Here is a 14,410-nt window from a genome sequence, read left to right on the forward strand (position 1 = left end):
TTTGTCTTGTTGTTTTTTTTTGTCGTTTTAGACCAAACTTAGCCACATCTAAAAAGTGAGCAGGCAACATTGACACCAACTCTCTTTTTGCGTTTTTTTGTCGCCATTTTGTTAATATTTAGCTCTTCGCACCCTTACCTCCTTGCTAGAAGCACGTGTGCTTGTTTTGCAATCCACGATGTCGCACATTCTTGTGAAATGGGTGGAGGACGAAAAGTGGGACGTATATCCCGTCAGTGCCCTGGCCGACGCGGATGTGGCCTTCCGCTTAATATCCCAGCAGGGATGCATCAAACAACTGCGCGGAACGGTTCACCGCGTGAGCTGGAAGGAAGGAGCGCCACCAGCCTTGGCAGAACTTCTTGCCTTCGGTGAGTACATCTCGTGTTTTTTGACAGCTGTCCCAACTAAAGGCCTGTTCGATTCACTCAGGGCGCACACAACCAAATTTTGTGCTTTGCCCAGGATGTCAGTGTAGCGTGTTGCAGGTATCATCAGTCGATCACTAATACGGGTGTCACGCGGCTCATTTTGATCGCGATCAAGCCCGACTCGGATCGAATTTCTCGATAGCGATTGGTTCATTTGCGCAAGCTGCGCGAGGCAGCCAATCGCGATCAAGAAATCCGATCCGGATCGCTCCCGATCGCGATCAGAAGTGTACGCGCGACACCGGTACAAGATGTGGAAAAAAGCATGTCATAGAGAAAATGATCGACGCGACCAGTGTCTGTGCTAGAAGTTGATATTTTTCAGCTGTGCCTGAGCAGCACAACGTAACACAGCATAGCCATGAATGGCATCCTTTCATCAAGTTCATTTGTACTCTCTCAATGGGGATTTAATCACCGATGTGTTAATCAGACAGTTGCTGCTTATGGTAAGAACACGCAAATCGCGTGTTACCGTGTAGATTCCTTCGCTCACGAAAAAAAACAAAATCTACAAAAGTTAGTCTAAAAAATAATGAAAAAAAAAAGTAGCTCTTCGCGACATGTCCGGCCTTTTTCCCGCTGCAGAACACCGAAAACAAAAATTAGTGTGCCGCTATATTTGGCCTAGAGAACACCTTTTAAGTGGCAGCTTACAAGAAACAAGAAACTTTTTTCAAAGTCAGTTTTATTTAAATATATCCGCATAACTGCCTTCTCATGACATTGATTCTGATTGCCTCGCTAGGCTGCTTTGCAACTTTATGAACGTAAAACTTTTAGCTCAGCTGGTGGGTAATCCATCGTAGTAACAGCTCCCAAGCACACAAAACACTCACATACATGCACCCACCCACATAACACGAAACAAGGGTGTTTAATTGTATGTAAATAAAGGGGTTGCACCCTCTTATATCACACATGTGCTTCTGTGATCAGGGGGTCCTTTTTTTGGTGTTTGTGTGTGAGTGCCTGCATATATGTATGTTTTCTGTGCTTGGGAGCTGTTACCAAAACTTTTTGAATAAACCATGAAAAGTGTGGCTCAATAATTTTCTTTTTTTCAATAGCTCATTCGATAACATGGAAATAGTATTGTCAGCACAGGGGTGTCTAGCAGCAAGCACCTGGTGGCATTATTGCTGAAAGGTCCTTATTATTCTTTTTATCTTGATGGCATTTGGTTGGGCAGCTAATATGTGTGCGGATTTATGAAATACTCCATAAATAACAGCATCTACCATTTATTTAACAGGAAATCCACAGCAACTCGAAAAAAAGAGAGCCCGTCTCGTGTCGGAGGCTGCTGCGCAATCTGATCTGCCAACAGAAAACGTGAGTATACCATCTGGTTAAGTTTCATTGACCATCTTGTATGAATCTGAACAACAAGGTGAAAATGGCGGATCTGTCGCCTATACCTTGATTGAACGCAGATAATATCAAGGGTGTGGTTGGGCAAACCATTGCATGCGAAAAGTGCTTGTGCGCACAAACTTAAAAAATAATAGACATCTATTTTTCATGTGCTGAAGATGCCCTCTTGCAGCAGAGTGTGTGTCTAGACTTTCTTTGGACAGAATGACTACACAGAAAAGCAGAAGCTCTAAGCTGCAACGGTCTGAGCCTCCAGTTTCTACGAGTGCTTACAAAGCATCAGTCAAACTGCATCCGGTTAAACCAGAGGGAAGCAAATTGAGCCTTGAAAACTGGTTATCTGGATCTATAAAAAAAACGAGTATTCAGGATATATGGCTTGATTAACTGGTTAGGCAGATATTTGAACACATTTGGTATTGGGAACAGTTTCTTCAAAAACTTGTGTTGTGTCACAGTGTCGCATGCAAAGTGCAACAATTCATAATCTGTAAAATTGTATGTTTATTAGACAGCCCAAAATGTCGCTATAAATTCTTCAGTTATGCTTTACGTGTGCTTTGGCACTTAAAGGGGACTACAAGTTTGTTTTTTGAACAGTGACATCTGCATCTGAACAACCATTAAATATGTGGGGTAAAACTTTGCTAACACTCTGAAGAAGCTTGTGGGGCAGAGTCAAAATAGCTTAGAAAATTTTAAAAATCGTGAAGGATTTCTTGGATGCTTCTGGTTAACCATGGAGCCCCCGAAGTTGTCCTTAAATTTGTCAGTGACTTGCTGTAGTAATGCTGTGGAGGTCTCTGAGAACCATTGCAGCAGTGACACACTTTAATTTGTCACCATTCAGTAATGCATGCAATATCCTCAGCCCAGAATGATATTACTATGCTGTAGAGCCATATTTCTCATCCTCAGCATTACCATGCTGCTGCTACCACTCTGTAAGGTAGTCATACCTCAGGCTGCATCTTTTCTTTGCTTGGCCGTTCTTTAAATTTATTTACAGGTGGTTGGTGGTGCATTTATTGAAAAACATAATATATATGTGTTTGTGCGTGTGAAATAAATAGCAGGGATGTTGAAAGGTTTTATTACATAGCTGGCTGTTCATCACACTATGACCAAAAGAAGATGCATGTAAATTTACGATGCTAACCCTTATTTATGACTGTTTGCAAATAAGCTTATTACGTAACAAGGTTGGTACTTAACCATGCTTATTTAGTCTAAACAAGCGTGGGATGGTTTCTGTAGCAATTCCTTTTCCCACTGACAATGCCTTTTAGTGTTTTTTGTCGTGAGTGGCCAAGCGATGCTGTGCCTTGGGCAGAGAATTGAAAGGAGCCATTCAGGAATGCGAAAACCATTTAGAGGCATTGATATCGGGAAAAGGCATCGCTAAAAAATACCGGCGATGTTCGGTGCTTTTTCCTATTATTGCCATAAGCTAATAATTTGTTTATAAAATTGAATCGAAAATGCAGAGGACCTGATGCAGTATGAGCAAGTGACCATTGGTTGTCGTTGAAACCTAGTTAAAGGTCTGTGGGGGGAAAAAAACGGGACATCCGAATATTCAGATATTATTTGTCAACCAACCAGGCAGCGTAACCCATCAATAACTTGTGCATCAAACAACTGAATAACCGGTATTACCATTCGCTTGATTTGATGGTGCCACAGCAGTGTCAACTACCATTGGCAAAATTGAATTATGTGGTGTTTGTAAAAAAGCTACATGTTGATAACTTCATCGAAAGTCTGTGAAAATGGACTGCCCGCAGATATTTTTTGTGTGAATGCTGCTGGCACACCTAAATCAATTCATTGTGTTTTTAGAATATAAACACATTTTCTTAATTTCAGATCAACTCATGCAGCACCTGTGCTGCTCAGGTAAAGCAGCTTGTCGAAGAGAATGAGGCTCTCAGAGCTGAAGTAGAGAGGATGAAGCGGACGGCAGAGGAGCGCGATCACGTTGCTGGTAAATTCCTTTCAACATATGCTGTCACAACATTATAGCGTCTTCTCGTGCCAAATGTCACAACCTTGGTGCTTGATCACTTGCCAGTGCTCTTAAAGAAGTTGGAGACTTTTCAACATAAGAAATACATTCATGTCAGGAAACATTTTTCCAGGAAAAGGATGTTACTTCCTTTCGTACCATGTGAACTTTGTAATAAGGTGCCAAACTATGTGTTATAAAAGGCACTGGCAAAAACACTGTTTCTTTGTTATGAGAACAGAACAAAATTTTGCAGATAAGAGAAGCCTTACGCAAAAATGCATTCATCCATCATTCGCGATTTCTAGAATATTAGTAGGCCATAAAGTAAAATAACTTGTAGTTAGGCATTTTTCCAGCAAGAGCTTAAAGTTTACATCAGCCAAGTGGTCAGGAGCGCTACTGCGCAATTACATTTGCTTGGATGGAATATGGCACAATAGGGCACACAGGTGAAGAATTTGAAAAAAAGAAACTGATTCAGGGGGGTCTGCTACTTTAACAATGAAGTGACCCTAGGAAAACATATGCAATAACACTGCCTCCTCTGATAGCTCATTGTTTTGTTTTTAAACTGAGGAACTTTTATTAAAAGAATTTTTGGTTAAAGGGAGAAAAAATTTTTTTTGAAGTGCTCTTAATTCTGCCGGTCTCAAAATTAACAAGATGTCTTATCATTTGAGGAAGCCTCTTGGCGACAAAGAATGCATGAACACGAGCGATCCTCTGCTAATAAATAGAGGGTAGGCTAAACTGATTCGAAGTTGATTCCTTCAGTGCTGGGGGTGGTTACGAGCCTCTTCAGCCAAGCAACACTGCTAGATTACATGTATTCACCTTCATCACGCTGTCTGCTATTGACCTTCACGTAAAAGCCCAGAAAGAAAAGACCTGCTCGGTGTCCTTACAAGGCACCAGCCAGTGCATTGACTCTGACCTGTTTGCTGCTGACTGCCTGCGCTAAATGAGTTAGAATTCCCCAGAATGCAATAATTAACAAAATTTAATCATTGCATTATGATGACCAAGTTGAGATCATAATGTGATGACTTACCACATTGAAAGCGAGCAAGATTGTTTTGACACATAACATTATAATCTCATAAATAGCAAACAAGTCGGTGTCAATGTGCTGCCTGGTGCCATGTAAGGACACTGAGCCGGCCCTTAGCAGACACCGACATGCTGGTAAATGCATGTAATCTAGCAGCTCTGCTTCACCGATGAAGCCTGTAACCACCCCAGCACTGAAGGAATCAACTTTGCATCAGTTTGCACTGCCCTCTGTTTATTGGTACAGGAACAGTCGTGTTTAATGCTACAGATTTAAATATAGCAAGAGGTGAAATGACGAGAGGAAAGAAAATGAACATACATCCACTCGCACAAAAATTTGGAAAGGGGCAGCGGAGAGCACCATGGAAATAAACAAAATGAAAATGGCAGCTTTGTGGCACGGTCAATAAACAAAATGTTATCTATCTCAGTCCCTTTGACTGCACCTCAGAGTTGGATGACATTTTGTTTATTGACATGCCGTAAGCTCCCATTTTCAAATTTATTTCATGGTGCTCTCTGCTACCCCTTTCCGATTGTTTGTGCGAGTAGCGCTGCATGTGCATTCTTTTTTTTTTTCTCTCATCCTTTGACCTCTTGTTATATATTAAACCTGTTATAGCATCCTTATTTGAGTACAGGAAAGCGCAATATATGTGACAGTGTGAGGCGAGACGCTTCATTGGAAAATTTTGCTGCAGCAGCATAATGCGCGCATTGCACCCAAGGCACCCCGAAACCAGCAACGGAGCAGGCGCAAAAACAAGGATATACGACAATAATATCGAACCACATGTGCACGATCTCTTCATGAAACATGATAATTGGGAAGAATGTGTACCTCGTCAATTGCGCACTAGAGGCATAAAAAACTATACAGAAGTAAATCAACCAGCATATCTGTGCCTAGCCATAAATTGCGCTTCTTTGTTTAAAGGAGTACTGACACAAAAATTTGAAGTCGAGATAACTCGTGAGATCGATTTAGGTGGGACACACACATCGTCTGCAAAATATCAGCGGTGAATACAGCTTAGAACATCTTTAAAATCAATTTTAAAAGTACGTGTGCGCAGCCACCCCCGAAGTGCAGCACCTCGCGATATAGACACCAAGGAAGGATTGTAAATAACCGAGAAAACGCTATGTCACGAGTTTGCACTGTCTTCTGGGCGGGGCTAGCGAGCAAGTTTCTCCCTGCTCCGATCGCCCCGGTGCTTTCTTGTTCTCCCTGGTCGAGATGCTGGCCTCGTTCGCCACTGACGGCGGCACAATAATTGGCTTATTTGTTTCTGACACGAGATAGCTTTTAGAGTTAAGTGATCTCGAAAGTGTGTATGTTGTGAAACGTTGCGTGATTTTGGCTCGCAAGCGGTCAGTGCACCTTGCTAACGTGTTTTCTCATCGCTACCAACGCCGTTGGCAAAACTAATTGTACTGTCAGTTATGAGCGTCTTAAATGTGCAGACGTTGATTGTGTTGACGAATATAGGTGATTTATTACGAGCTGCGGACAGATCGCAAGGGCCGTCAGCCCGGGATCAGACGGCCAGCGAGCTAGGCCTACACCGTTTCCCAGCGATTGCCAGCTTGCCCGTGGCGGATCGAATCATAAGTGGCTGGCCACGTCTAATATGGTGGCGACTCCTGCCTGGAGGAAATAGTCGCCGCTGGACGACAAAAACGAGGACGGCGCGACGACGTCGCAAAGCTCGACGAACTAGCAACACGAAGCTCGCTCAGAGAGCACTCGCTTGCCTGCGAGCGCGCTGTCTTGAACACGTCGCAGTTTTGTGCGATCACGTGCTCACTGTGTTTACAATCCCTCTTCTCCCATCTCGTTGCTCTCTGAAACCGAAACTTGGACTGGTCGCTGCACAGAAGATTCCAAATAATTACCTGTCGCACTCTGAAGCAAACGAGGTTTTGCACCGTGATTGCTGAGTCATTAGCTACTTATTACAGCAGAAAAAACGAGAATGAAAATTTTTGTGTCAGTACTCCTTTAAATGTGCCACCGAAGTCACGCTAACGCACATATAAGATCCATAATTCTCTATTAAGAGCGCTTCCAAAAGCTTGCACTCTAGTTTTTCTACAGTTTACAACTCCTGCATTCTTCAATTGCAAATAGTAACTACACTTTTGGAGCGTAGAGCAAGATTCGACCCTCCTCCTTATTTCAAAACACTGGCTCTGGTTCCAGCACTGGCCAGCCTGTCCCAACTAAGCATGCCCGCAGCCTTCAGGAATTCTGTACGCAACAGAAGTATACTTTTGTTGTGCTATAGCGCATGCGACATACTGATACTCGTGTTTCTTCATGCAGTATTTCCTTACTTGACTGCCCATGTCACGTTTGCATGGTAGCGCCAACTTGCATGGCACAGAAAACAAAATCCACCCCATTCTTCCCTGCGACTTTCCTAAGTCGTGCAAGATGTTATGCACATATGGCACAACCTCAAACAAATGCCTCATCTGCGGGATACCTAAAACGTCTACTGCAGGCTCTTTGCACAGCTGATTAAGCAGTGTTTTTGCGACAGCTTAAAGGAGCAGAAGCTAGAACTCGGCTTGCTACAACATTTCTGCTTGGTGACCGCAGCTTTCCGTTATCCTGTGTAGGCAGGACTTCACAAGAGCCGACCTGAAACATGATTTTGCGATTCGCCTCTTAATCAGTTGCGAATGTGAGGAATTGAAGGGTAGAATGGCTTTCTTGGATCTTGGCATGTAGTCCAGCAGATGGCACTTTCATTAAAAAATTATGCAAAGCTCTAAGAACTGAATGGAATGGGCCTGCTAGAGCACAGATGTGAACTTAGCAAGAAAGAACACTTGCTAAAAACTTCTACGACTTACATAGCCACTAACAAGAAGTGTATCGGTGCGTCTCAATTTAAAATGACTGAAAAATGGTCTTGGTGCCCAAACACCTTCACTGCACCTAGGTCGGCTGCATCGAGCTTATGTGGGTGCAGTTTGACTGTGGTGAAATCCAAAAGCCCCTGTCTATTGTGATTTAGGTGTGCACTAAAGAACCTTACACGATTAGTTTCATAACTGATTTATTTTGCATTTCCAGAGGCAGCCAAATTAGTGAAAAGGCTGCGAAAGGCCCTGGGTAACGTCGAAACCAAAACACAACAAGCAGCTGAACCTGTTGTTGCTTGCCCAAAGGTAGATATATCTGTCCTATCCGCCGTCTTAGCTAGTGTCATAAATGCATGAAATGATACTGAAATGATTTTTTTGCACTATCCTTTAAGTTCTCTGCAAGCTCCAAGTCTGGCGACTGTTCCAACATCCACATTCTTTGGTATTTATGTGTGTGTAGCTCTAGGAGTGTTAGCGAGTGCCACTCAGGCCAATGGTAACACGTAGTATGTGAACTTTATGAGTAGGCAGCTGGCCAATAAACTGTCGTATGTTATTTTAAGGTATCAAACCTGCGTGATTCAAGACCCTTGCTATGAAATGAAGGAGAAAGGGAACTGAAGGCCCACTTTTGTGAAACACATTGATGTGCAACCAACAGATATGCCAAGTATAGCATAGGGGAAGTTATTGTTTTTCTTTAAGTGTAGAAATGATAAAGGAAAATGAAAGTGGACGAAAAAAGATACCGACGATTACAGTACTCCCTAATGTGAAATATGAGCGCAGCCCTATACGTGTTTTCATTTCGCGATATTTTCAGGCAAAGAATGTAGTAGAGTCGGCAATTGTCGTATATCTGATCTGCGGGTCAAACACGTCGGCTTTTATACATGACTCGTCGAAGGTTCCAGTGCAATCGGTGGTGCCGCTTGGCTTCCAGAAAGTGCTACACAATCAGAAACAATTGCTAACCATGACAATCGAAACAAGACCAAAAAAGCGCAAGCGATGGGCTGATGTGAGCAGACGATAGTACAAATCTAGCCGTTCGGCTGAGACCAGACACAAGGACGCATGGAGTGGACGGGCGGGTCCACATGAAACCAGTTTCCTGCACGCACGTCACTGAAGGAGCCGCTCTCATCGGTCTGCGCCGTTCACGGCTCACGCCTTTCATCTTTTGCTGTTTTGCTCATTCAATTGGTTACGCCGCCGCTGATGTTCACTGCAGTAACCAGGCTATTAAGAGCTGCGCTCTAAAAACTTGTCGCTGTAAGTCATGTCAGTAACTGCTGCAGGTTACCGCATCGTTTCAGTACTTCAAACTGCTATTTGTTCCTAGATATGAAGCTGCCAGCAAATTCTCAATCTCTTGCTTACAGAAGTTTATGCGCTAACTGCCAAATGATTTTTTTTTTATGCTCCCAGGTCGACATAGGGGGGGGCGTCACTGTGGAGAAAGGCACGCTCGAAAAACTGAGCCGTGCCTGTGAGAGTGGCCCTGGCAAATTTGCCAGGGCTCTTTTGCGAATTGTTTTTACAGAGGATGAGCTGCGAGGAAGGACACTGCTGGGTGGCAGGAGTAATTTACACATTGACCAGCCACTGAAGGAGGCCTTGGACCCTGTTCGTGTTCAAGCTGTGATTGGTATGTATGTTGATCTTATTGTGGGTGCAACTGCAAATTGCTGTCTTGAATGGCTATTTTAAAAATTGGCAGCTCCTCATGCTGTATTTTGTAAGAGATATGCAAAAGCATAGCAGGGCAGCCCTCTTGGTGTCTATATGTGACTGATTTGTTTTTTTTTGCAGTTTGGCTTACTTATTGTCTTTGTTCTATCTACTCATATGGTTCATTCCTTAAATTTATATGAGCAGTTATTGTATGTAACACATGCCAGCTGATGTAGTGCTACATAAGTCATGTCCCAGTGCACGCAAACACATCTTTTGAAGCATTTGCACTCTTTCATTTATTGTAGTATACGGCTGCTAAACCCTCGGCACTTGTAGTTTAGCTATTTCACTGCATTGACATGAAAGGGTGTTCAGCCATGGCAGCGCATGCACGAAGAGTGCACAGCCACTCGTCCACAGTCTTTGCACACACCTAGTGTTGGAATTCGTGTAATATCACGTTTTTGGAAACGCATTGAATGAAGAGGCCATAGCATTCGCTCCCCTTTGTTTGCAGTGTTGTGACGGCGAGTGGTTGCAGTCATCGAGTGAGATTTGTTCATGTTTGCCTGTGTGAGCATGCATGGCATGATGATTGCTAGTTTAATTAGTAAGCGAATGTTTACTGCAATTTATACATCCGCTAAAACTACAAACCATATTTCCTTAGGATTGTTTAAGCACATGCGAGTGGACGCACACAAATGCTAGCTTCAACCAATGCTTTATTAGCAACGAGCGCACAATTTTATATGCATGCAAAACATGCTTGCGTGCACGGTAAAGGGCCTTGTGCACTCTAGATCACGTTCAAAAAATGCAATTCTTTTCTTGACAAAGCAATTCAAAGCAAGCTCGTACACTTCTCACTTAGGCTTACTATTTCTGCTGTTTTATCATACAATCTTAAGGGTAGCTCACTAACAAGGCTTGTCAACCTTCGTGTAATTGTGCGACACTTTGCTGTCACTATCCCTGCTTCCCCTTTCCTGGGAAACTGCCACTTTTTGTCACTGAAGTTTGTGTATACCAATTGCCCGATAATTTGATCATTTTTACTCCCTTATCCGGGTAAGAAAATTCTGTCTGTGACAATTAAATGCATAAACGGTCAAATTTACATTCCACTAAATTTCTATATAGTGAAGTGCCGATTTTACTGACTTTGCTATAACGAGGGTTAACTGTACCGTAAGTGAATTATATAAAATTTCGCTGAGTAGTTACTATCCCATCAACCTGTGTTTCCGGTGCAGCAAGGAGTTTGGCGTCAATACTGAGATGTTTACCTTCTTTCTGTCTCCACTCTTAACAACATTATGTTGCACACCTGATAACTGCAGACTCTGGCTCAAAGCATAGCTGAATGACTGTGTGATAGGGCAATTTGAAGGCACTGTGCAAAGTTGAATTGCAGATACCTCAAAGCATGAAAGCTGCCTAGTGTATGCGCAGCCACTGAATGTTTTCTCAGGACTTAATTTCTTTTTACAACTTACCGCTGTATTCAAGAACGCAATTTCAGTTAAACCCCATGTCTGGCTTGATCTGAGTGACGCCTGGCGTGAACGTGCCCAGGGCACTCACGACTTTTCCTCCGGTGCGTTCACGACAGGCGTCACTTAAGTCAAGCATGTGCTTCAGCTAAGTTGGGTTCTTTAATACGGACCTTACAGTAGCAGTGTAGCCTGCGTTTAAGCATATATATAGCAAGTTCTTCTTTTATTAGACATAGTGCTTGTCACAAACAAGAATAGGTTTGCAAATTCTGATGCTTTAATGCTAGTCTAATGCTGTGTTTCTTTTTCAGACTACACATGCTCCAAGTTTCCTTCGGCCAGCATCTCCTACATAAAGAACAGCCTGTCCTCAATGCTCGCAAGGGAGTTGAAAGAATAATTGACAAATAAACTGCAGAGCCATTGTATGTACCAAAAGAACCCCGATTCATGTGCTTTTTCTTAATCACAAAGTTAGACGTTTCTTTTTGCATAACATTACAGGGAAAGAGGCCTTGTAATGGAAAGCCAAGAAATGCACCTTGAAGATGTCAGTGGAGAATATCAAGATTCATTGATTTCATGTTGCATTCCACTTTACATTTCATGGAAGTACCATAGTTCATCTATGGAAATTTCATAGAAGTACAATTGTTCATCCATGGGAATTTCGTAGAAGTACAATTGTTATTCCATAGAAATTCCATATGAAATCAACGCAATAACTCGTCAATGAAATTACAATGGTTCCACGGTGGCCACTTTTCAATACTGCTCAACAAATCTACAATGAAGGGACAATAGTATTTCAACAAAAATTTTGTTGATTGAGCAACAGAACGTCAATGGAATTTCTACTAGAATACAACAAGAATTTTCATAAGGGGCGTGCTTGCGTACGTGCGTGCGTGTATTTACGTACATACATACATTTATACAGGATTTTTATGTGACTAGAACCGATGATGTTATTGACAGCGGGCAGCCACAACTCAATGAAACCAATGACATATGTGTTGCTGTCATGTGACGCTCCTTATGTTAAGTTTTATGTTGCGCCTAATTAGTTAATCAATAAGGATTAATTGCGGAAAATGTTTATTATTCACTTTAGGGCCAATTACGTTTCATTTCGTTCTTGAGGGCATTTCAAAACGACCCATCTTTTTTTTTTTCTTTTTTTTTTTTTTTTTGCAGCCACACACATCCAGTGTGGTGAATTATTCCGGCGTTTATTGAAAGCCCGCGAAATGTGAAATAACCCCACGTGACTGAGCTTATGTGCTACTCTATTGCGTGCACACACACACAGTCACTCACACACGCATATATATATACGGGGGGCTTCAGCGAACACTTTCAAAAACTCTTCAATAGTGCCTGTGGCAGAATGCCCAAGTCTAGTTCATGAGCTGGTCTGCTCTAAGTGGCGGACATTACTTGCACAAGCAATTGAAATGCTTAGCCGAATAATAATGAAACAGTCACTAATTAGGTTAACTAATTACCTGATGGACCACGTTGGAATGTACAAATTGTAGCCGTGGAGTTTGCAAGGCGGATCCACTCGAAACGAATTCTCGGGATGACAACAGTTTCGAGATATTGATGTAGATAATAATGAAAGCAGCTCTCGCGTGCACCACGGTGCCCCGGCTCACCGATTCAAGGAAAACGTGAGAGCCGCTTTTGATATTACCACGGACAAGTTGCACGGAACGTCGCTTGCACGCGCCGCCCGGCTAATGTTGTTTAGGACTTTCTCAACACGGGCGCTCGCCGCTTTGTCAGCGCCATCTCTTAACTGTGCGCCCTGTTTGAACGGCTACTAGCGTTCTGGAAAGCGTCCGTCCGAATTGATACACCACTTTGGCCTCGGTATTGCTGCGATTTATGCTTCAAATTTGCGTGAAACGCTGCTTGCGCGTCCCGCCCCTGCTGATGCGATTTCGGATTTTGTAGCTGCATGCGGGCTATAGCTATAAAATTTGGGCGAATGCACCTGCGCGAAGCAAGTGCCCCGCTTGGTCCTTTTGCGGCATTTAACGTGAGTGTAATTCTTTCAGTTAATATGCAATACGAAGCCTCGAGCCACTTGGTATTATTGGAGGGACAGTGAGACCAATTTTGTTTAGAAATTGTTTAGAAACGATGAGGACGTGCACCTTCCAGCCATCTGCCTTCCCCATCATAAAGCGTCCTTGCTGCGCGTAATTGGAACAAACGCTTTTTCGGGCGCCCTTCAATGCAAACACACCTGTTTCTTTGCGTAAAAAAAAAAAGCAGATAATACTGGGGTTTTGCGTGCCAAAACCGCGGTCTGATTATGAGGCACGCCGTAGTGGACAACTCCGAAATAAATTAGACTACCTGGGGTTCTTTAACGTGCTCCTAAACCTTAGTGCACGGTTTATTTTTTTTTCTGCCCCAACGAAAAGCGGCTGCCGTGGTGGGGATTCGATCCCATGACCTCGCGCTCAGTAGCCAAACGCTATACCCACTGAGCAAACACGGCTGGTTTGTTTCTTTGTGTACTTGCTTTTGTTAGCTGTCTTTTTTTTTCAGTTTAGTTGTAACTGCTTTGCTGTTTATTCACTGTCATATACAAGGTTTAATAAAGCAAGCCACTTTTTGTTTCTTCTTTTTTTTTGTATTTCTTGCCAAGAGGTTCGAGCTGTTTTTATTCCCCGGCCGCCACTGTCATCATGAAATCGAGTGTTACCTTGCGCCGTCTAGGTTTTTTACGCAATGGCGACGGACTTCGCGCTTGCTATTTCCGTAGATAGGTGGCGGTAACGTGTTTTCGCATCCATATCAACAGTCACTGGCCACCGCTGGTATTATTTAAACAAGTGTTCCAGCTTTCTTACGCTATGACGCACTTCGGCGTTCTTATTTCCGTACATCCATGACGTGATTTTGACTCTTTCAGTGTGGGCGCTCCTGTGTGTGTGTGCGCGCGCGCGTGCGTGCTTGCGTACGTGCGTGCGTGTATATACGTACATACATACATTTATACAGGATTTTTATGTGACTAGAACCGATGATTTTATTGACAGCGGGCAGCCACAACTCAATGAAACCAATGACATATGTTTTGCTGTCATGTGACGCTCCTTATGTTAAGTTTTATGTTGCGCCTAATTAGTTAATCAATAAGGATTAATTGCGGAAAATGTTTATTATTCACTTTAGGGCCAATTACGTTTCATTTCGTTCTTGCGGGCATTTTAAAACAACCCATCTTTTTTTTTTTTTTTTTTTTTTTTTGCAGCAACACACATCCAGTGTGGTGAATTATTCCGGCGTTTATTGAAAGCCCGCGAAATGTGAAATAACCCCACGTGACTGAGCTTATGTGCTACTCTATTGCGTGCACACACACACAGTCACTCACACACGCATATATATATATATATATATATATATATATATATATACAGCGGGCTTCAGTGAACACTTTCAAAAACTCCTAAGGT

General features: G+C 42.8%; 1 protein-coding gene across 3 annotated transcripts; it reads left to right on the forward strand.

The window, feature by feature from the left end:
* The first annotated feature begins 52 nt into the window (after window positions 1–52).
* On the forward strand, window positions 53–11,761 carry LOC119445493 (uncharacterized). Of its 3 annotated transcripts, none has more exons than XR_005190595.2 (6): window positions 53–371; window positions 1,687–1,766; window positions 3,678–3,795; window positions 7,961–8,055; window positions 8,145–9,403; window positions 11,243–11,756. XR_005190595.2 is itself a non-coding variant. In XM_037709772.2 (6 exons), the coding sequence occupies exons 1-5, from the start codon at window positions 179–181 to the stop codon at window positions 9,362–9,364; spliced, it is 552 nt and encodes a 183-aa protein (XP_037565700.1). In that variant the 5' UTR covers window positions 61–178; the 3' UTR covers window positions 9,365–9,403; window positions 11,243–11,761. The 3 variants fall into 3 exon arrangements, 1 of the variants encoding a protein (XP_037565700.1); XR_005190596.2 differs by having other exon boundaries at window positions 60–371; window positions 9,273–9,403; window positions 11,243–11,759; XM_037709772.2 differs by having other exon boundaries at window positions 61–371; window positions 9,299–9,403; window positions 11,243–11,761.
* Window positions 11,762–14,410: the final 2,649 nt, after the last annotated feature.

This window comes from Dermacentor silvarum, chromosome 3 (assembly GCF_013339745.2).
Source record: "Dermacentor silvarum isolate Dsil-2018 chromosome 3, BIME_Dsil_1.4, whole genome shotgun sequence".
In the NCBI taxonomy this organism is placed as follows: Eukaryota; Metazoa; Arthropoda; class Arachnida; order Ixodida; family Ixodidae; genus Dermacentor; species Dermacentor silvarum.